This window comes from Euwallacea similis, chromosome 21, assembly GCF_039881205.1.
Source record: "Euwallacea similis isolate ESF13 chromosome 21, ESF131.1, whole genome shotgun sequence".
NCBI lineage: Eukaryota > Metazoa > Arthropoda > Insecta > Coleoptera > Curculionidae > Euwallacea > Euwallacea similis.
The window spans coordinates 781,192-805,377 of NC_089629.1; the positions used below are offsets into that span (position 1 = coordinate 781,192).

Sequence of the window (24,186 nt, forward strand, 5' to 3'; positions counted from 1 at the left end):
TTTTGAAAATATTTTCAATCAACAGACCTTGTGCTCAAATGACTGCATATCGAATCGTGATTTTCTGGCGTTCACGGTTTTCTAGATTCTTCTAATGGACACTCAGCTAATGACACCCTGTGTACATACTTCGGTATGAATGAGGAAATATATATAATTTTTTTTGACTGAAGGGAAAAATTATTCCCCATATTACGAACCCGGTTGGCCTCGGGATAGATAGTTCATATCTTGGTAATATTAACGCATGATAAAATCAGAAACTCCACGAAATTAACCATCTTCTCAAAATATTTGCTCAAATTTTTCATTCTATTCAGTTCTTCCTTTTTAAGCCCCTTTTCTTATCTCACATCCCGGCTTTCATCATGTTGTTTACAAGCAGGTAAGTATTTAAATGGAATATGATTTATAACGTCACTAAAAGCCTACCAGTGTTCCCTTCCATCCTTATCCTTGACTGTATTATTAAAAAGTTCGGGTCCTACTCAACTCAGACATTAATAGAAGGGAGATTACAATGGAATGAGCGAATATACAGGTAGTCTCAAACGAGGCTTTCAAAACACGTAGGCTGAAGCTCTGGCCAGCTGTTGGAGAGACCGCAGAGCGACTATCAAAATACAAGGCAGTTTGCACTGTACCCAAAAAGCAACAGATTGTATTTGTCATATCATCAACCTGTCTATTTGAGCTACCCTGTATACCATTATACACATAGCGTTTCTAAACTAAACCACTTACCTTTCTCCCACTAAAACTACCTGTGCACAGCCCAGTGGGTTCTTTCAAGAATTCCGTCTTCGTTAGTATTCGCTCGCACGAGGTAACGTGGTACCATCGTCGATTACCGCGCGTTCAAGTGGTACCGCCTCAATACCGTTAGTTTTAGTGAAAACTTTCGCGGAAAACTTGGATTTTTCCAACACTGAAGCCCTATGTGTTCGTATGGTTTAAGGTTTACAGTTTGTTAGATAAAAGCTCGGTAAGTCTGTTAGTGCTAAGCAAGGAAGAGAAGGTGTGTAAAGTGATGGTTTGGTTCTTCTTCTTCGTGTTGAAGGTTAGGTAACTCGTGAAGAAGATGGCTGTGCCCGTACGCGATGACGATGGTGGTTTGCATACCGGAGTTATAATTTATTGAGGTCATTGGTACTGAAGAAATGTGAAATGGGGTATTAAAGCTATATCTTCGTTCTTCGGCACTTGGATTTAATGTATGCTACAAAACATTACTCAACCTGCATTAGTGACAATGTCGGAAACATTAGCAAAATCGCTCACTTATTAATCATAAACAGACGATTTCGCAATCAAATTGTGTCAGTCGGTCCGCATTAGATCTAGTACTGTCCAGCCTTGTCTAATTTACAATTATTTTCCTTGAAGCCTACGTAAATGCATATTTTATGTTTGACATTGTATGATAGAAATGGACACTGCTTTGCTTCACGCTTTTACGCATAAACATATCTTTGGCTACCGCACCTTAAAATTTAGATGCATAACTTTCTATCGAATATGGGTGCAAGTGTTTTAATTATATGAAATAAATTAGTAATACAGCGAGTGCTGTAAGGACAAATTTTGACCACAAGCAACAAACCTGGACAGCACCCAAAGCAGACTGGACAGTAGGGATTTGACCTAATATTCAAACTAGTTCAGTACGGAGCTTCTAACACCTTCAAATTTTCACCAACTCGATTTGAATTCATTTTATTTTAGATTATCATAGTTGAAAGAGTTTCACTGTCTGAAGAAAGGCAGTTGTTATGCCGAATTCGCTTTAAGTTTTCAAAATTGCATAGGTTGAGCTGAGATGGTTTGAATTTGGGTCAGTTTGGGTTAGACCTCAAGCCTCCTTTTTTTAAATCTACCTGAAATTTATAACAAGAACTAACGTAAGAATCAGTCTAGATTTAATAACATATTTTCAAATAGAAAGTCAAAGTACTTCCTCAAGGTATGTCAGGACATGCACACGAAAAGAAGTACAGCTGTTTTCAGCGTATGAGCAAATTTTAGCCTTCAAGAGGATATTTTTTAATATTTACGTGTCCAGTTTTCTTGAGAAAATAGACCTTCAGACTCAAGAAATCAAATAAAAAAAAGACTTCAATACAAGAAGAGTGTTATTCTCAGCTTAAGAAGGTCCGAAGACCAGTTTATCGATGGCCTTTTAACTCGAAACATTTTTTCAAAGGATTTTTAACAAAGTTTTTTTAGGTGTTTTACTGCATTCTGAAAGAGTTGATTTTAGACTTCACAAAATCAGATCCAAATTTTTCCTCCATGTTCCTCTTATATATGGAGAAAGCTTACAATTTGAAAAACTGAATTAGACATTTGCAGATCGTCAATTTCCCTTATTTGGTTCAATCCAGTTTACTCCTGATCGGTTTTCAAATGTTTAGTAAATCTTATAAAGCAGGTTTAGACTCATAACTTATGCCGCTTTAAACTAGTTAAGTTTCCTAGGCTTTCTTCAGGTTATTACAAGAGTGTCTTTGGCATTACTTCAGGTTAACTTAGTTCTTTGAAGTCCTGGCTGGTTAGTTCGAACAACTGAAATTCCTCCAGGATAAGTAAATAAATTTCTGATTATTAAAGAAGTTATATTGCAGTTTTCCCTGTTGAGTTTGGGTTAGTGACTTAAGCATTCAATTGAGTTAGAGGAGCTTCGAGGACATTATCTGAAACAACCTGTATAAGAGCAAGTGTCTTGAGCGAATCATGTCTTTTTTTTAATCTTCAGGAAGAAACTATGGACAAAGGAATTTCATGAGGCAAACTTGAACTAGAAGTTATTAGAGTGGGAGGTTCCTTAACCATAAAGGTTGAAAAACTCGATATTAAGTAATTTTTTAATATAGATTAGTGGTCAAGTGAATCGCTTATTTTTCAAGTAATCCCATTTTCAAGTCCAGTAAAGTATTTTACGAAAATACCAAATTACTCGATGAATTCCTACAAAGCAGGATTAGAAAATTGTTTCTTAAAAGAAGCTTATTATTAGCATGTCTTGCGCCTGACTTATAGGCTGGACATCATAAGATTTAGATCCTCAACAATTTCAAACAAATTCGTAATTGAATTAATTAAACATCAACTCACTCATATGAATAAGACTGGTCACACAAACAGTTAGAAATGGTTAAAGCAAACAAACCGCTAGTACCGTTCTTCAGGTCCTTTCGCGCATATTAAATGGCTCACATACTTTTATCGCTAATGGAATGTCATTGTAGTACAATTAACAGTTTAATGTATCTCTTGGTAAATTTTAACCTTAAGAAAGTAAACTTGAAATAAAATCTCGGAATGAGTTCTCCTCGGTAATGTCAATAAGCGCACAAGCCACAAACCGTATTACCTTCCGGCTAAAAACAATAACATGGGAATTGTGTCTCCATAAAAACCTTGATAATGATGGGACTTCACAGGGAAACTTGTGATCTTGACATTGATGCTTCATTGAGTTCCAAAGGCTTTTCTCTTTTAGAGATTGGCGCCTTTGGCTTTAAACATGGCACTTCATGCGATCAGGTGAATATAGATGAAACCTCACTAATTAGTGTGCATTGATCGATTCTAAAAATAACAAACATTACAAGGAAACATTACGTCACGTTGAAAACTCAGATTCGGGTGAAATAAATCATAAAATTAAATTAGATATTCACATAATCAATTTCTAGAAGGTTTAGCCGGGTTTTGGAGGCCACTTACTTGCAAAGTTATGCGGATTTTATTCCCTAAAATCTCCCAATAAACCGCTAAAATTTATGCTGATTTCATTCTCCAAAATTTATCAATAAATCAATGTAATTTAGTGAGGAGTTTCCATGTTTCAGTGGTTTTTAGAATCAATGTATTTTTATTTAAATATCGTGTAAGTTATTGTTGTATGTTAGTTCTTTGATTTGTCGTTGAGTTTATGGTTTGGAAAAAGCACAGTTCAACTTTATTTTGCATTATTGATCTACTATGTAGAGTGCAATAAAAGGGATATATGTATGTAGATATACGTTGTAAACAGGAAATTCAAAAATTCAGGAAAGATTTAGAAGAGACGGATTTTTTGCTTAATTAACAAAAATAATAGAACTTATCATTATTATTATTTTTTATTATTTACTTATTCAGTTATTTTTATTTCATTGAATAGATTGATAAAATTTATTCAGTCTCCTCTGTCGCTATCTTCAAAAATTTTACATTTATCGTTTACGCATAAACCTCAACAAGAGGACTTTTTACCCACCCATAGATACAGAGGAGCTTCTAATGATATTTAATAATATAAAATAATAAAAAAAGATATTTCTTCATTCCTAACTGATTAAATAAATAGTCATTCTTGCTGGAAAGCTGTATGTGTAGGAGAATATATGTATAATGAAATCTCGTGTAAATTGCAAAAAGAATGCAAGTTCTTCATTTAGGACTGAGATTGAGGACTTGTTTGAGGTGAATTTCTCAAAACATCTGGGGCTTCAAATTATCTTCTTACTCGGCCATATAATTTAGTGAGAATTTGTGTGTGACCTACAGCTGACCCCTACAAATTCAAAAAAAGCATGAATCAGAAAATGCATAAAACTGCTCCTAATTGGTATCCTTGATAGATTTTTACTTCGGATCAGATGAATTTGCTGCAAGATATTAGAATATTTCGTTTCAGAGAACATACGAAGTTTTCGCAACTAAATTTGAAAAATCCCGATTATCAAAGGCTCGAAATTGCCAGATATTCCTACACGTATTTTATTCGCAAGTGGCAGCACGATTCCGGTCAAATGCTTATTTACGGGTGCCTTGTTTATCATTTATTATAATTTATTATCACCTCATCATCACAAACCCAACACCGTAAACAGCAGATGATTAACTCCGACTGATAAACAATCGTCTGGGTGTCACAAATATGGGTCGAAGTGTTGTTTTAACTAACAAGTCAATTTCATTATTCCTGCGATTTCTATATCTGGCAGTGTCCTGGAAGATTGAGTTGAAATTAGAAACTTCAGTTGTACCTTTGACGGCAAAGTAAAGATTCTAGTTGCTGATCCAGACCTAAACATTCTGCTAAAAACAGGATAGACATGAATGCTGCCCAAAACTTAGTAAATTAATTTTTTATTACTTTAATTATTATTATTTGTCATATTATTTTAATTTTTATATTTACTTTACTAAATTAAGAAGAATTTTCCAGAAATCCTGAAAAATGTTGCTGCCTCTGTGGGTCACTAGTTTGGGTTGGAAAATTTGATTCTGATCATAGAATGACTAGCAAGTAAATGAAAGAAGAATGGTAGACATTTCCCAGACTTCAACATCCATATCTCGAGAACGTAGAATTTGTGAATCTCCCTTCGCTACTTAATAAATTTTCTTATCACAAATTCATCCCTTTTCCTTTTGTACTTTCATGACTTGGGTCACTGAAATTTGCACTAGTAATAGAATTTCACACTTTTACCACAACTGCATTTCTCTGGATCTTTTAATTACTGGACATTGTTTATTAAATTCAATCAAATAACGAAAAGCGTACTAATTTACCTTAACGTGCACGTAAGCAAATTTCATGTAAATATCTGTAGTCAAGAAAGCATTAATATCAATAAATTTCCTGCTATTCGAAACGAAGGAACATTCTCTCATAGAACTTGGTTCGCAATTGGATGAAATTCTTCACTTGGAATTCAACCTACACGACACGCATGCCATGAAACCAAATTATAATGATTTTTAATTTAATTACAAAAAAACACAGTTAACACAAAAAGATATTTTTACTACTTGATCATTACGAAGCGGAACATGTGTCTGCAGTGCTGAATATATCGTTATAATGTGATACTCTTTAAGTTTGATTTATGTGTAAAGAAATGCCCAACGGCTACAAGTTTTTGTTCTAATGGTATTTCTTGCTTAATCGAGTGTGCTCAATTTAGTAGGAATAATTTCACGATATTCCTTGCAGAAAACTACCGCACTTGCGTGAAATTTCCAATTTCCGTAATTTCAAAAAAGTGCCAGAAGTGCTCCAAGAACATCCAAAAAAGATCAATTTTCTAGGAGAGCTCGAAACTGTCCTAACGAATATTATTTGAGAATTTTTTTAATTTTAATTTTCCAGGATTTTTGAGATTGAAAAAGTTCTCCAGAAATACGCAAAAATAATGTAAAAACTGGCAAAACTAGTTCAAAATATTCTTTTAAAAATTCCCAAACATTGCTGCTAAAGAATTTTTTTTTGAGTGTTTGAAATTTTCACGATTTCTGTGTTCAGATGGCTGAAATTCTTCTTGCTAGTTGCTTTCCTTGTTAGTCCATATTTCATAAAATAACCAAAATATCCTAGAGAAAATTCCTAAAAAATTGTTACTTAAAGAATATCCTGTGTTTAAATAAATAATTTATGTAAGAATAAGTAAAACCATTTTCACCGAACATTCAATTCAATTAGCTACATATATCAAAGTTCATCCAGGAATTTCAGAGATATTCCGATACAGCTGGCTTATGGGCAATTTAGACCAAACAAAATTGTAACATATAGTAAACATTTATAATATTTACAATTGTCGTTAATAGAGCAACTAATAACTATATCCTTAGGGGGGAGGTGAAGTTGGGCAACGTCCCAGGGCAACAGACTAGGAAGGTCAAGGGTTTTTCTGGCGGGTAGGAGGGTGGCGATTAAAAATTTAGCCCGGGCTGCTAGACTTGCTAAGGCCGATCCTGGTTAAAATCGTAGTTTTTCTATCCATTTGACATTTTTTCGTATCTTAAAAAATGCATTAATCTAATCTTCGTCTACGTACTAGTCTTTCGAAAAAAAAGGGATTGTTTTTTTAACCCCCTATATTTCGGAAATGAAGAGATTCTGGACATATGTTTATACGATCTTTTTTATTATTTTGACCTACGGAATGTCCCCTTAAATTTACGCCTTGTTACGAACACGGAACTGAAACCAATAAGCCCGCTAGTGTGCTTACAGCTTCAGATATGAGATATTTGGTTTGGATTCACGACTATATAAATTTTTATTGCATTTCATTCGATTTCGCTATTGATTAAAATAAATTGAAATACATGCACGTACCTTTAAAAATACTGACCCAGTGACGTAAATTAATATTATTAACGAACCGTTCCATACTTCCACGCTTACGACCACAGGCTTATACGTACCACTGCACAACACAAAAGGGCGATAATGACGAAAGCTGCGATTGTGAAAGTGAAATGCGATTATAAATAGAGACATTTATACAATAAAAAAGGGCCCCTCGTTCTGTATTTTCTGTATTTTCCATGCCACAAATCGCATTTTTGATTAAAAAACGGTGGTTTAATTATAAAGCCACAATGAATCAATTATGTTGTTCAGTAACGCAAATAGATAGATTAGTGAAGTGGAAGTATTTGAGTGTATAGAATATATATACTTAATTTACATTATATTATATTATATTTATATACAGGCTGTCCCGGATAAAAATGCACTCTACAGGGATCTTGTAAACAGTAAGAAATAGGGAGGTAGTTAACCTAGACAAAAGTTGCGCTTTTCTGTGTTCTATAAAATAATGTATTCAAATTTGAAAAATGTCAAATGCATCCGAAATTATTTGAGAAAAACCGATTTTTCGCGATTCTTTTTTTACCGTTTTCTGATTTTGTTTCTAAAGATATTTTAAAACAAATTTGACATTTTCATTGCCATTTTTTCTCCACTACAAGATGGTGTTCGTAGATTTTCGATCCGACATTTCATTTCTTCGAAACAATCATCAACTTTGTTTGTTTAAATATTTAACACATGTTATTTTACATTCAGTAAATTCTATTTTTTTCTGAATACAACGATATATCACCCTTATGATTTGTTAAATAGTTTAATATAAAAATCTCACTCTTATTGAATCAATAATATGTGGTTCCAACAAGATAAGGCTCCTCCTTATAATTCTAGACATAATATTAAATATTTAAGAGGCCGTTTTCAAAATAATTTAATTTCTATCAAGGATCTTATAAACTGGCCACCGCGATCTCCCGATATTACACCAATGGACTTTTTTCCTAGGGATTCCTTAAAAATGAAATTTACTCAAAGACTTTTCAAAATGATGAATTGAAGGTTGCAGTTCGACTTGCAATAAGAAGGATAACTCCAGAGATTTTAAATAATATTGTGGAAGAAGTTATCAGGTGTTATTTATGTTTGGAAAATGAGGGTGGAATATTTGAACATAAAAAATAATTTAAAATGATTTTTTTGTGTTTATTTTCTTGTTTACTAAGTGACAGATCTAAACAAATTATTTTCAAAACCACTCATGATGTCGAATAAAAGTTACGTTATGTTGGAAAAAGAAAAATTAGATTTTTGGGCTAAATCATTTAATAAATTATAAGTGTGATATATCGTTGGATTCAGAAAAAAATAGAATTTACTGAATGTAAAATAAAATGTGTTAAATATTTAAATCAAGTTGATGATTGTTTCGAAGAAATGAAATGTCGAATCGAAAATCTACGAACCCCATCTTGTAGTGGAGAAAAAATGGCAATGAAAATGTCAAATTTATTTTAAAATATCTTTAGAAACAAAATCAGAAAACGGTAGAAAAGGAATCGCGAAAAATCGGTTTTTCTCAAATAATTTCGGATACATTTGGCATTTCTCAAATTTGAATACATTATTTTATAGAACACAGAAAGGCGCAACTTTTGTCTAGTTTAACTACCTCCCTATTTCTTACTGTTTACAAGATCCCTGTAAAGTGCATTTTTATCCTGGACAGCCTGTATGTATTATTATTTTAAATTTTAATTATTGTTATATTAGTATATTTAATTAAAATATAATAATATTTAGCGAAATGATACATTTGAATTGAATTACCAGGATATTCGCCTTAAATAAACAAAGTTGAATTCAATGATAAAATTTAAACAACTATCACAGTTAATGAAAGGCAAAACAGTTAATTTGGCTAAACACGTAGAGCAACTAGATCTACCAAAGTCTTGAACAAACACTTGATTTATTTGAGGTACGAGGTAACATTTTTTCCTGCGTATTACAAAAAAATAGTTTTAGACACGAAAATAAACGATTTTTTTCGCAGGACCGGCCTCAGCATGCCTGGCGCTCGAGGGGCGTAACCCGACTTACCCCCCACCCATTAAATACCTGGACTGTCTTTTCAGCAGACTTATTTCAACCCAAATTAGCGTTCTTTCCTGAATTTTTACTTAAATTATTTAAACCGGCTATTTTAGTCTTAACCCAAAAGCCTTCGGACTGTACTAGGCATCTCTACCTACCTCTCCTGGTCAGAGGAGGACACAACAAAACAACAAGGACGCGGCGAAAGGTGCATACAGGAAATCCACAGATATAATCCTCTCAGAAATTAAAATGCAGGCATATGAAGCAAACGAGAAACCTGTTCTGAAGATTGTTTGATGTTGTTTTCGAGGTTACTGTGCTAGATTTTATTTAATTTTGGTTACTTAACTGGTAATTTATTGGCTTTTACTGTAATTACTGTAATAACAATAAGCAGGAAATTTTCGCGAAAAATTATCTCTGGTCTTTGAGAATGAAGACAGTTAAACGATTCATAATCTTCACTTAATAGTCACAACTTGTAGGTACTTTTCCTGAAGAGTCATTAAATACAGTTACTCAAGTTGGCCGCTTTGTGCCTCATGCATTCTGAATAAACAAATCGCCAATAAGCCTATTTTGGCAGGTTTTCCTATTTAGGGTCCTTTTTGGACCGGAAAAATCTAGGCAATACGATGCATTTCAAGAAGCCCAGCGTGGGCTTCTTCTTTTGAATGAAAGTCACACAAGTTTACCACATGAGGAAGCGGATATAAAGTTTGTACAGGGTGAGCCAGAAAGATTGAGTTGATACTAAATTGGAGATATTAGTCACCCAAATATTGTGATTAAACTGAACATGGTTTATACCAATGTCGCTGGTTTAAGAAATACAGTATGTTCAGAGTTTAAATTTAATTTTGAAATTTCTCAATAAATAAGAAATATTCGATATTATAAATCTTTCTTAATTATTGAGATATTTAAGAACAAAATTTAAGCTTTGAACACACTGTACCTCTTAAACCAGTGACATTGGTATAGGCCATGTTGAGCTCAATCACAATATTTTGGTGACTATTATCTCCAGTTTAGTGTTAGCCCTTTCTTTCTGACTCACCCTGTATTTAAGATCAGGTGAATAGCAAATAACTGGTTTCTCAACGATGCAAATTTCAACGATTTTCTCATGAAAAACGTCTTGACCTCTTAGTATTTCCTAGATGACGATGCATGATCCCTCGCGATCTTCCGTTTCTATTTCAGCATACCTGCAGTTTCAGTTTCATCAGCTTTTTCCCTTTAAGCACTCCGTGGTCGGGTCTAACAAGAGATTTATCGATACGATTCAATTTATGCGCATTGAGGTCAATATCGAACTTATGCAACAATAATATTTCCTAGAGTTCTTCACAAACCGATATTGGTTTTGCAGCTTCAGGATCTTTGTAACATCTCGGCATACTGGTTAAAGATTAGGTCAGTTCTTTAAGAATAAACATGACCCTTGCCAGACCGGTCTGACATTATACCTGAAGAATTCCAATTTTATAATTTAAAATGAGTCATAGATGGTTCACAGAGGATAAGTGTCACATACTACAGTTATAGCTTGCGAATTTCGTTGACATTATTTTGCACAAGGATGTTATTAAGGATAGCCCCAATTGCTGTTAACAAATATAGATGTAGTGTTTGCTCTATTAAGGCTTGATTGTGTGATCTTTGCTGGTAGAAAATATGGCGCTCCTATTAGTATATTGGTATAGTCACTGGTCTACTTTAGTACTGTTTATCTTAATCTACAAGTCTAATACGGTTTGCGTGTTAATTATAATAAGGAAATGTATTAAGAAAAAACTATACATTTATTTCGAGCCAAGGTATATACGTTTAGTGCAGGTGCAACCTTGACTTTCTAATCACATGTATGTTGTGGTCAAAGGTATTTAGATTTTTTATGCGGACAACTTTGCATGAGTATCAGTACAGTTGGAATAACATATATTGTTAGACCGTTTTTGGAACTTTAGAGGTACCTTCATTGATGAACTCTCCAAGAGCTCATCGCAGGTTTCTCTAAAAGTATTGTTTAGGTGGCCAAAGACTCTGAGAAAATGTGAAACTTTGCCATCCAGTACATCGAAAATGGTGCGTTTTTCACCACGGATCTATTAGCATTGTTTTATTATTTTGCAGTGCTATCGCTCCCTGAAATATCTCCACGATGATATGTTATATTCCGTATAGGTGCCGTTCAGTTCTATTACAAGCTTTCTCCATCTTTTAGCTAATTTGAAAATTCCGTCCTTCCAGAATCTCTCAGGTTTTTCAGAGAAAAACTTTTCTACATGTTTTTTTATTTCAACTAAAGAATCAGTTTCTTTCATTAAAGGTTAATTTTGTTATATTAATTAACAGGAGGAAATCACAGGGCACGAGGTCTGGTGAATATGGTGGATGGAATAGAACATCCCAACCAAGCTCTAACAACTTTTGTCGAGTTATCAAAGGCACATGAGGCCACGCATTGTCCTGATAAAACGTGGCGCCCTTCCGATTCGTTATTTCTGGATGTTTTTGTTCAATTGCTGTCTTTAATTCGTGTAACTGGGAACAGTAATTTTCTGAATTTATTGTCGTGCCGTTTGGTAAAAGCTCATAATGCAGGATCCCTTGTGTGGCATTTTTGCCTTTCTGGTAAAAGAAAAGCATTGGATGCCTATAGTGCACTTTGTTTTCTTCCGTATTCAAAGGTGTATAAAATTGACAAAAATTAACGTATCGTATTTAATTTTTTTCAAAATGTGCATGAAATACCGTCTTTTGCAATGAGCGCGGATTTCACTTGTTTTCAATCGGGCTGATGTATTCGGACCTGTCTTTATGCCGCTTACCAAAAAACTGTATGAACTTTCCAGACAACCCAATATTTTCGAAAAACACATGTAAAAATATAATTTTTTCGAAAACTTAGGGATATGGGTCCGGTAATAAATACCTACTAGCCTCAAAAATTTCCGAATCCTTCCTGGGCATATTGTAGCTTTTTCGTTTTCTCAGTACCGGACACAGTCTGCTTTCTGAATTTGCTGAACTTACATTTATTGGCTCTCACCGTGAATCAAAGTACCCTCATCGAACCATTATTGTGACTTGAATCAAGTTTGAAAGTTAATTAAAGAACACGGCTCGATGTTGATGGTGATTCATGACGTCCATTAGATGTGCAGCTCGACTAATTCCCAGTAGAAACGTTTTTATTGCTTAAGAAGCCGCTTTAAACGCTTCAATACCTCAGACTGCCCTCTGACACTTATCGCACACCAACACTCCTCTCCGAATTGCATGTGAAGAACGCGAGATGTAGGACAGCAGCGAGTACTGTCTTATTCTAATGTAGTTAATAACCAAGTCCCTGATAACTACCATAGCAAGCAAATCGATCATACCATGAATTACCCAAAGCAAAATCCGTACTAAATAGTTGGAGATGCAGATCTGCAGCAGAGCGCATAGTGCACTGTAATAACAATAATAATAATGCCAATCTAATTAAGGCAATTTAATTAATTATTTGAGTTACAGTTAGCCAGCACTTGATAGTTATTAGGCTTAAACGGCCCATAAGGATACCGGCAAATAGAGCAGAAACCGTACTAGAGGATGGAGCAATTAATATTATTGGTACTGCACGCTTTAGCGGATGTTAATTTGCTGGAATTTACGTCTAGCGATTCGTAATCCGAAAATAAAGTCATCTGAGACCTGTGAAAAGTAGCCTACTTTAAACCAAATCACGGCTGAAGGTAATTTTTGTTGTTACACATTAAGATAGGCGCTTAAGTGGGACAATTGCAAGAAAACATTATAAAGCTGCGAGTGATCTAATTACTGGAAAGTGTAGTCCTAAAAGTGACAAATCTTGTTCACTGTGTTAATTGCGATGATTTCTAGGACGGACTACAGTTAGGCCATTTGATGCTCCCTTTCCATTGTAATTGGGACCACTAATTGCCAGCCATAATGTGTCGCGATAAAAGCTTTTTTTTGCGAGCGAGTAAGCAACGTTGCTGAAATTTATCCTGCAGAAAAAATAAGCGAGAAAAATATCGCCACTGTGTTGCATAACGTCTAACCTGGTTGCAACACATCGGGCAAAACATAAACTTGCAAATTCTTTCTCTGCCAATAGGCAAAGTAAATCATTAACACTTACGTAAAAGCAACCTTGAGCGCACTTTAATGAATGATAAATAATTGGCATTCTATTAGATAAACATTATTTAGATTGCAACCAGAGGTTCGCCGCTAGCTGTCCTTATAATAGGTACCAAAATAGGTTCCAGCACTGGGGGTCCACTATTCATGCAGTATTATTGCGCAGAGAGCCACCATTCAAAGACTCGTAAAATATAAGAATATCCTAAAGCTCAGTGGCATAATGTGGATAACGCAAATTCAAGGCCCGAATTATAAGTTCCGCCAAATTTAACGGGGATCTAAAGTTCCTGAGAACTTGGACTGCAGACTTGAAATTGGATCGGTGCTCCGCCCACTTCCATGGAGGCTCCTGATAAAGTTACCACACTATCATTTGGCCTTAATGCCCGGTTTTGAAATCGACTGCCAAATGCGCTGTTATTACCACCTAAGAGAAATCATCCAATTTTCGATTGGCGGGTATATGGATAAATGCGCCTAACTGAGAGATAACTTATCAAGCGAAAGCCCCGGCTGGTGAGAACTAACATTAGAGCCACAATAATTTATGCTCCTTCGGAATCTCGTTTTCGCGTGCCTCCTCTGATAAACTATTAAATTGACCTAAGGAAAAGTAGCGAAACATCGTTAAAAAAATTTCAGCTCCTCGAATGCGAAATGATCTCTCGTATAAAAATAATATACGCAACAGCGCATGCCCATCCTCTTAACATGAGTGCGCAAACAAAATTTGCTTTTCGCACGCTGTTCAAGTATCGAGTGCCGGTTAATGATGAACTCTTCAACTCCGGATAACTAAGAGTTTTTGAAGAAATTTGTGATCTTGAAGAGCATTTCATAGTGATAAAGCAAAGCGTAACATTAAAAATACGGCATCATCGAATAGGTAAACAAAAGAAAGACAGAAAAATTTACTTCTAGGGCTAATGCCCCCAGTAAACTACACATTTAGATCTCAAATATTTTCCCCAAAAATTCATCGATTAAAACAGTATAGTTAAATGCTACTCCGAGGACTAATACCCCTATCAGGTATTTAAGCAGTTTTTTGTCTTCTCAGTAACCCGTTACACGGGGGTATTTGCCTGAGGCTGTCTGATGAGAGCCAACAAGCACGAAACCGATAGCCTCTTGGCCTGAGATTCTGCGTCTACTGATGTAATCATTGGGGCCAGTGGGATTTCATCGAGTAGGTGCATAATTAATTGCACAATACCTACAACTGAATCAAGAAATAGGCTTTTTTGTTGTTGCGGTAGCAGAAGAAGTATACTACGAAAAGCGGTATTTTCGACACCAGTCATTCCGTTCTATTTACCTCGTTTGGAAAAGTTCAGTCAGCACGAGAGCAGGACCTAAAAAAGGGTTTACTCAATCATTTTAAATACCATAATTTCCCGTTAGAATTTCTCTTATGCCTCTGAAATATGGCTTATGAATCATCGAGTTGCACATCTTGCAGCCTTGAATTCTTCTCGCAAATACTTTTATCTTGTTCATACGTGGGCGGTACCATTTCACAAGTACCAATTAGTACCCTGCGTTACGGCATTTTAAGTCGCAAGCGACGTTTATAATAATTCAGCATATTGATAAATTAGTCTCTGACTTCCTGTTTTCCCTGGCTTTCAGTTATTTTTTCCATTATATTTCATTACTATTACAACGACGGCAACTGCAAATGAGTCTAAGAATTCAAATGCCATTTTCACTCCATAAACAGAAACAATAAGCATGAAATTGTTAATTCAGTTCAACCGCAAATCAAAAAATACTGTCACTGAAATATACGAGTATTACAATATAACTGTTCCTCAAAAACGATTGTGGAGTAGTTCATTGTGCTGCCTGTAATGAAAAGCAAACAGAAGAAATTAATTACTCTCAAATAATGTAAGATGCACGCTCAGCGGACCGAGAAATTATGTAAAAACGACAAAAGATTCGAGTTAACATGGAAGTATGTTACGCAAAAACTCCGCCACGAAAATTTGATTTGATGTGTATAACGCAGAACCATAATCGTCATATCATATCCTTCGTTTCCCTGCGAAATTGTGTTAGGAATTGAATGTTCTAACAAGTTTTTTGTTCTTTTTCAGGTCCATGCTGATTAGGATAGAGGCGGCCATATTGGTCGCCATATTGGCCATATGTAGGATAAATTTAGCTACTAGTTCGAGTAATTTATTCACATGCCCAAATGGTAAGTACTATCTTCAGTTGCCTCTATTCCAATGATCTAGAAGTACTGGATGCAGCAAGCCATGGCCGCCATTCCATCAAAATTGGTCCTAATTTTCAAAAAAAAGGCCGCCATGTATTAGTGTCCTCATAACGTCCTGTTGTGACCAGAGATGCGTCACGCGGTGGACATGTGATACGTGAGACTTACAACGGCGTCACTTCCGATTTCATAGATTAAGGTTTAATTTGCTAAAAAAATGCTGACAAAACTGAATCTAGATCGTTGGTTTATACTATAGATTGCTCTTCATTCTCTTCATCATGCTTTTTTGTTCCCTTTAAGAAAATAATCTTATCTTCCAGACAAAATCGTTCGTTTTTTCTTGACACGTGCACCAAGGAACACGAGTTTACCTTCAAACTCGGTTTACTGACCAAATTTGCCATGAAATTTTTTACAATAAACTGAGTTTGCATGACAGGCGTTTTGATAAGTCATTTGTCCCAAAGCGCATGTCATATTCCAAATTATCAGGGTTCTATTAAAAATAGAACCATAAGCATTCACTGCATCAATGTTCAGTACACTTATTCACTAGAAAAAAAATTTTAAAATCCGATCGTTTTTAAAAATAACAAAGTCAAAGAGGGTTTTTAGATAAGAAAGCCTTGCTAGAACGAAATTTTGAAAAATGTAACTTTAAAGTGAACTTTATTTAATAAAATTTGAAAATTTTCTGACGATTTTCAACATATATTTTTAAGAAGTTTTTAGGAATTTCTAATGATTTTGAAACTAATTTTTTTAGGATTTTTTACTTTAGGAGATTTTACTTAGTTTTTGTATAATTTTCGAGAAATAGGTATTCTTGCTTTCTCAAATCGTCAATCCATTCTCTAAGGTTTTTTTGCACTTTCAAATGATTTTAAAAAAATTTTCGTAATTTTGTAATCCAATAGTAGCTATTTATCGCATTTTATTTGCTGTTTCTCAATTTAAATTAAACAGTTTTTACTACTTATAAAGACGATTTTAATATGACTACGAAATATATAAAATTGAAAAAAATGTTCTATTTACAAATAGATATATAAAAAATACATCAAATGGCTAAAAAAAGCCGAAATGCTTAATTCGGTATTGAAAAAAATGCCAAAAAATTGGGTTTTTTGCATTTTTCTATATGGCGCAGCCTAAAAAGTAACACATTTTATATACACTTAAATTTGCCATAAAAATGCCTATCATTAGAAGAAAAAACTGTATTTGCAGCCCATTCTGAAAAAAGTGATTCCATTTTGAAATTTTAAAAATCGTTTTTAGGTTAGAATTAGCAAGAAAAGAAAAAAAAATGTAACGAATGCGCGAGAATTTTCTATATATGTTCGATTTTTTATAGATTTTTTTATAAATCAGTTTTCAAGTTAAGAAGTTGGAGGTTTAAGGGTTTTTTCTGGTCTGGGGGGTGGAGTAAGGATATCTTGCACAACTGATTGTCATTGGAGAGTTATAACTTATGTACTTATATGCCCATTCAGTTAGGTTTTCAATTTAGATCAAAGAGTATTTTGACTATCTTAATGAGGGATACTCTTTACAATAGAATACCTTAAATGATAACTTAGATTAGTCGTTAACCAGGTGTGTCAGTGCACATTGATGTAGACACCTACGAAACCATAGATTCGGGCACCTATAAGAAATGGACACTCAATATTGAAAAAGGTGAAAGTGATTAGTGAAACATAAGTGGTTGCGAAATGCTATTGCTCAAGACTCGCATTTTGGTCAATGGATCATTGTACGATTTTATTACTTAAGTAATTGCTGTTGACTGAGGCTGACACATTGACCTCCACCAACCGTAAATTTTCTATGTTTTCTGCGCTTGTAGGTCTCCAAGAATATGTTAAAGTAGGTAAATGCGAGTAAGTATCTCCCTCTTTATGTTAACAACCGATAAAATTTCGACAAAATTTTAAATTCGCATTAAAAATCCTCTTCAGTCTCCACGTTCATTTTAGATGCATGACACAGCCGGAGGAGGTAAACCAAGAAAAATCCAAACCTGTTGCCATTTCATTATTCATCTACCTGTTTGTATTTCTATCCCGGAGGCTGATTACGAAAGACTGACCATATTATTTCCAACGTCAATTAAATCTTCAAAGGTTGGGCCTTTGTGCTATTCCATCCGCGATTAGGTAATAATGCCGTTTACAGCCTGCGTCTAAGACGCATGCAGCTATATAAGAGGCAGACTGAAACGTAATAAAGTTTCTTGCATGAAAATTACAATTATTATGATAAAATACTAATTAGTTTGACGGAGCGCAATCTAAAACTCTGATAAGTAAATTCAGAAAGTAACCGTGTATTGATGGTTTGGTCATTCCATTATGATTTTCTGCATCTAGATTCAATATGTATGATTAATAACAATTTATCCTTGGGCTCATAGTCTGAACCTATATACGTAGAAAACGACATTCCAGCAATATCTTTTATGTTACGCAAGAAAACGTTGCCGCAAGTAACCGCTGCTGGAGAGGCAAAAAATATTGCCCACCAAGATGTTAGTAAGATTGTGTTAAATCAGACACTGAAGGATGTGATAAGTAACATTTTCATTCGCTCGTAAAAATACACAATGTGTGATCTGAAATTGTGTATTTACGGTCACAAGGAATCTTTAATCCTCCATATGAACTAGCTGAAGGCTGGGAATAAACAAAGCCACGCAGGTAATAGTTGGTGATTTGTTACCCACCTCCCAACTACATATGTAATTATTCTGAAATTACGGGAAGGCGGTAAAATTTCAGATGGGTGTGCCATTTGGACATTTATTAGATATTATGTGTTTTGCAAATCATGATCTCATGATCATCATCATCATCATCATCATCCTTTATTTCCAACAAAAGGATCAATTACAGACGCTGCGTGAGGAAACAGCAAGTCGTAGATCAAGGGACTAAGGAAGAGAAGTTTGCGGAGTAAATTGCTAAAGGATTAAAAGGCACTTTAGTCTTGAAGTGTGCGCGCTACTTTTTCCGATATACCAAAAACGATATATGAACGTCAAGAAATGGTGCGAAGTGAAAGAAATAGGCGAAAGTTACATGCAAAGAAAATAATGCTCTTTGCATAATTTTTTGAAGATCAAATACAAACAGCTTGGGGTATTTTAAAAGGAAAAAATGTTGACTACAAGTCGAAAAACTATAAAGCTTAATGTAAGTGTAAGTGTAAGCAAAATGTTTTACTCCCTTGGAAACAAATGATCCACTTTAATCTACCCGAAGAGGGATTAAACTTGCTAATTTATGTTTCAAAGTGCAAGGACCAACATGCAATTAAAACATAAATGAAAGAGATGGATAATGTGATATACAAAACTACTACTAGAACTAGGCGACTTTAAGGTTCTGACTGAATTGTTAAGATGGACTGACTTGTTAAGAAGAGTGTTTATGTTATTAGCCGTTTTTTGCCTGGTGCACTGTTAATTTAGGATTGCCACCATTTCATTGGTTCTGTTTAGTAAAACGTTCGACAGAAGGAAACTCACTCTCTCCCCATGTATGCGAAATTTTCTGAAATAAACCATATCATAAATGGCTCGCTAAAAGCCATAACAAAATTGCAAAAAAAAACAACAAGTATTATAATCTTCATTTCACGGTTCCATTATCTCAGAAAATCTGGGTATCAACGCTTTTTAGGTAAAATGGCACTATTAATTAATAAGTTATTGCACAACAATCAAATTAGGTAAATAGCTTGATGTCTGAAGAAGCTTGTATAAAAGTAGATCAACCTCGTCAATACCTAAATATTTCTTGTAAAATTAAAGTTCCTTAACAAGATTCCTGGGGCTTATTATGAGCGTAAGTAATCATTTTTTATGTATATTTCACTGAAAAAAGGGTACCCCGAGGGCCCATTTGGTAGAGCGACGGCCCAGAAAACCGGTGATCGGAAGTTGGTCGCTGGTTAAATCTTGACCGAAGGCGGTTACAGGAATGCACTAATTAGCTTACGTTTAGCCAATTCCATCTTATGTTTCCCGAGATCCAGATTTTGGTAATCGAGTGGGGACTGCAAGACTCCGTACTGAGGAAAAAAATTTCTCATGACATATTTTTATTCCATTCTATTATAGATTAATTTTAAAAGTCAAGTACTTGACATATTTCTGTTTTGCATTCGGTATGAAGATGTGAAAACATATTAGAAATTTAAATTTGCTTATATACGATAGTAACGATAATAAAAATAAGACAATTCGAATAAGTAAAAATCATCGGTGATCGTTGGGTTGTAGGCCAAAGCACGTGTGCTAAGCGTAGATTTCTTTGACCCACAGAAATACTTTGCGTAAAATTATAGTAAACCAGCCACAGAGGCTATTGCAGAACCTGTCTGCCTTCTCTTGGGTAATTACCGGCGCAGTAGAAAGTATTTAATACAGAAAACGCGCGCACAACTTAGAATTGATTAGACTTACCTAACGCAGAATTCTTCTCAAAGGGAAAAACCGTTGCTTCTTAAATTCTTAAAGCGTCTGATCTTAACAATGTCATACTTTCTTAACAATACCTACACTTTTTTTCGAAAAGTTGCCTAATTTAATTTAGGTCCTAATCCTTGACATTTTTCTACATGCTATGAATCGACCTACGCCAACAGTTAAAAATGCAAAATGCGAAATGTTTACTGTGATTGATGGTACGAGTCATCAAGGTGAATAACTTTGTAGGTACCGGAATCTTTTAAGCTGGAATAAGGAACTGATTGTCTTATAGCATTTCATGCACTACCTATTAGTTATGGTCTGTAACGACCTGGTAGTACTATATTCACGGGATATATTCAATAATAAGAAAGAGAAATCATACGATGATGAGGAATGAGTATCTCTTAAAATGACTTATTGAGCCCTGTTTTGCGTATTGTCTGTTATATTCTCTGCTTGCCCTAGCGAACGCTGCATTTGTCTATCCTTTTAAGTTGTATCTAACTGGATTATTATCCGGTCAGACACAAGGCCATTACCAAAAAGCTAAAATGTTTCAAAGCAATTAGCAAAGAATTAATCCAGGATATACACATCTGAAAGCTTTAGCTCTTTTTGCCTCATCTACCTATGTCTAGGAAGATCAGAGACTTTACCAATTCTTGCTAATGCTCTCATAATCCTTTAATACACAGTTGAACTTTATGGGCTCTGGCCATGGTTGTGCGCTGTTTTAACGCCACCAAATGAGTTTCAGAGATAGAGCTAAAGTAGAATTAGCGGTTAAATTCCTTTTCAAGATCAAGAGATAAGTTTTAAGGAAATTGCTCGGACATATATTTAGTAACAATGATCATACTTTTTTTTTCTACATACACAGTTTCCCGAGTATTTTTGAGGATATAGCAAAAACTATGACTTTCGTTCAGCACCTTTCCAAGAGATGTGGAGATATCGTTCTTGAATTACGAAATATATGTATCTTAGATGAATTTGATGTACTAATGAACATAAGATTTTCGAAAATGTTCCATGCAAAAAATTATACAGAGTGTTTCTGAATAGATGGTAAAAATTTTAATGGGTGAATTCTGAGCCAAATTTAAGACGAAAAATTCATATAAAGACATGCCCAAAAATGCTTCGTCTTAAATCTACAGGGCATTAAAAAGTACTTTTCTTCGTTTTTTTTTAAATTACCTGTTTATTTTTTATCGACACTTGCTGAAAATTTGTACATATCATACGCTGAGTGTTTCCTACAAACGGAAATGTTTTGATTTGATATACGGGGTGACGCGGATTAATGGGTCTTGAACTTTCATTTATCACATATTTTTTTCTGTTAATATTTTGTCTCGTTTAGATACATTTTTGAAATCCGCATTGAATTTTCTCGCTTTTCAGTCTTTTGCAAAATTTCGCTTAAATCGATGGTTTAGGTAATATTCGCGATAATAAGCCACTGCTTCCTACAGATACAATTATTAACATCAGTGTTAATCAAAAAATAAAAAGTGAAGATTTAATTTAAGTGAAATTTTGCAAGAGACTGAAAAGTGAGAAAACTCAATACGGATTTCAGAAATTTGTCTAAAAGAATCAAAATATTAACAAAAACAAAATGTGATAAATTAGAACTCAAGACCCATTAATCCGCATCACTTCGTATATCAAATCAAAGTCCTAAAAATTCCGTTTGTAGCAAACACTCGGTGTATGATATGTACAAATTTTCAGCAAGTTTCGATAAAAAATAAGCAAGTAATTAAAAAAATCGAAAAAAAAGTGTTTTTAACACCCTGTAGACCGAAGACGAAGCATTTTTGGAGGTGTCTTTATATGAATTTTTCGTCTTAAATTCGGCTCAGGATTCACCCATTAAAATTTTTACCATCTGTTCAGAAATAACCTGTATAATGAACCCAAGTTGGAAGAATTTCGGCTGGAATAGGTTCCCAGACTAATCTGAGAGAGATGTAGGTCATTGACATTTTCCAAGCGCCTTAAGAGCTTCCTCAGAAGCTCCTATCGATTCTGCGAAATTGCACTTTCTGTTCAATTTTTCCACATAAAAGTAACGTTTTGTTGGTCAATTCCGGAGAATTGGCTTAAGGTATGGATAAAACTAGGGACGGCCTTAGCAAGTCTGACACCCTGTGCAAAATTTTTAATCTCCATCCCCCTGCAATCAAGAAAAACCTCCGGCCAGGACAGTCCACCGCCCTGAGCCGTCGCCCAGCCTCGCCCTCAATAAAACCGGTACCTTTTTAAAAAGCATGAGAACTTAGAAGCATTAAAGCATTCTTATGCAAAACAGCAACAAAGCAGACGGCAATTTTGTTCCAAATTAACTTTTTTATTTTAGCACTCGCGCAGATTCCTTTCATTTTAATGTGCAACTACCCAAGTTTACATATTTAATTACAGGTTTCCAAACTGATGTTCATATCTGTTTTTGCAGGTTGGGAACTTAGAGGACTGTATTGTTATAAATTCTTCAATATCAGACATTCGTGGGAAAAGGCGGCTGAGTTATGTAGGAGGTAAGTTGTGTCCGTATTACATACATATCTTCTTCACAACAATAATAAGTCGTTTACAAGAGGAATTACGTATTTTCTCACGCCTTAATTTGCGCTCCCGCCAATATTGGCTAAACTACCTATAACAGAAGTGCCTGATTTGGGAATTTTTTCTAATTGAATTGTTTACATTTTTTACACATTTTCAAACCAACACAAATCAAATTTCCTAACAAATAGATGCAAAACAAGTTGCCCAAGTCCATTGTCCGTTGATACAGGCACAAAAACTGCACGGCTCCATTGGTAGCTTGAGAGAAACAGAAATGAGTTACCGAGCGTTGCAAAATCAAAGTTTTTCTTCACATTTCTCGTTAGTTTGGTGGGTGAGATCTTTGAAAACCCATGCATTTTAGCAATAATTGTCATTACCCACTCATTGTTTTGTATTGCCCACGTTGAGCAAGGCAAACAATGATTAGATTTTTTAATTGGGCGTCAATGGGAGTTCTCAATGTAATTGTTGAGCTTGCTCAATGTCTTAAGATGCGTGATTTATTGAAGACATCTACCCAAGACAGCTTGTATAGTACTTATTTTTAAGCTTTGAGACCATTGTTTTCGAGCTGCAGAGCGGTAAATTAGATAATATCCTGCCAAATTTGAAAAAACCGTCGATTTGCAACAAAAGATTCACACGTTTCCATATAGCAGTGACGAAGCAAGTTTGAAAAGTGGGTCTTCACTCTTCAATCGGTCTACGGTGTACAGGTGCAACTGTGCTCTCTTCATTAGGAGTTTTCGTATTACATTGTTTGTTTATGATTGTTTGTAAAACTGAATTGTTAATTAATTTAATTGTGAAGAAAGGCCCCATTTCTTTAGGGATTTTATTAGGAATGTTCGATTTTTGTACGATTACTAGAAAAGTAGTTCATGATTATTTTAACGAGTCTGAAGACGTATTGTGTGGTTTACTGGTGAACAGGCGAATATTTTCTAATGGTCATCGATCAATGGATGCGTCCATTTACCAAGTAGACAACGCATGGTTTCATTTCTTTTCATTGCCCGGATCCGGAAAATTTACTTTCTATTTGTTTCACGTATCTACTGCAAACATTTTTATACAAATTTCCTTTTTCATGTGACGCACACCACAGTAAATAAAACTAACTATTCCTTAGATGGATTTGTTAATTTGCAATTTTTTCAAATTCCTAGAAACTGGCAAATGTTCATGAAATAATCTATACATTAACATGGGCCACCCTATAAATGCTGTATAGAATAATTGAAATCACTTTAACACGTCTTCATCTAACCATTAACGGGAAAGATTGAGTCAAAATTCAAAATATCATAAAAATTGGAAAGCAAATTTGAGTCCCATGAATAAGGCAATTGCCACTAGTTTCAAAGAATGTCCTGATTCACAAAAATTTGTGTCGTTTTTTTTTTAATTTGATTACGTACGTTTTTCATCCATTTTTCTTAAATTTAGCAATTAAGAATATCTATAATTCCTCACTTTTCGTTCATACTGTACAATTACAAATACTAATCAGACACATATTCTCTATTCCAG

At 34.6% G+C, this 24,186-nt stretch overlaps 1 protein-coding gene across 2 annotated transcripts in view; it reads left to right on the top strand.

The window, feature by feature from the left end:
• The first annotated feature begins 809 nt into the window (after positions 1–809).
• The window catches only part of uif (sushi, von Willebrand factor type A, EGF and pentraxin domain-containing protein uif), a 43,926-nt gene continuing 20,549 nt past the window's right edge, over positions 810–24,186 (top strand). For both annotated transcript variants that reach the window (XM_066400640.1, XM_066400643.1), the window contains exons 1-3: positions 810–985; positions 15,466–15,569; positions 22,538–22,619. In XM_066400640.1, the coding sequence (XP_066256737.1) occupies positions 15,470–15,569; positions 22,538–22,619 (182 nt within the window). In that variant the 5' untranslated portion in view covers positions 810–985; positions 15,466–15,469. The remainder of the gene's footprint in view (positions 986–15,465; positions 15,570–22,537; positions 22,620–24,186) is intronic.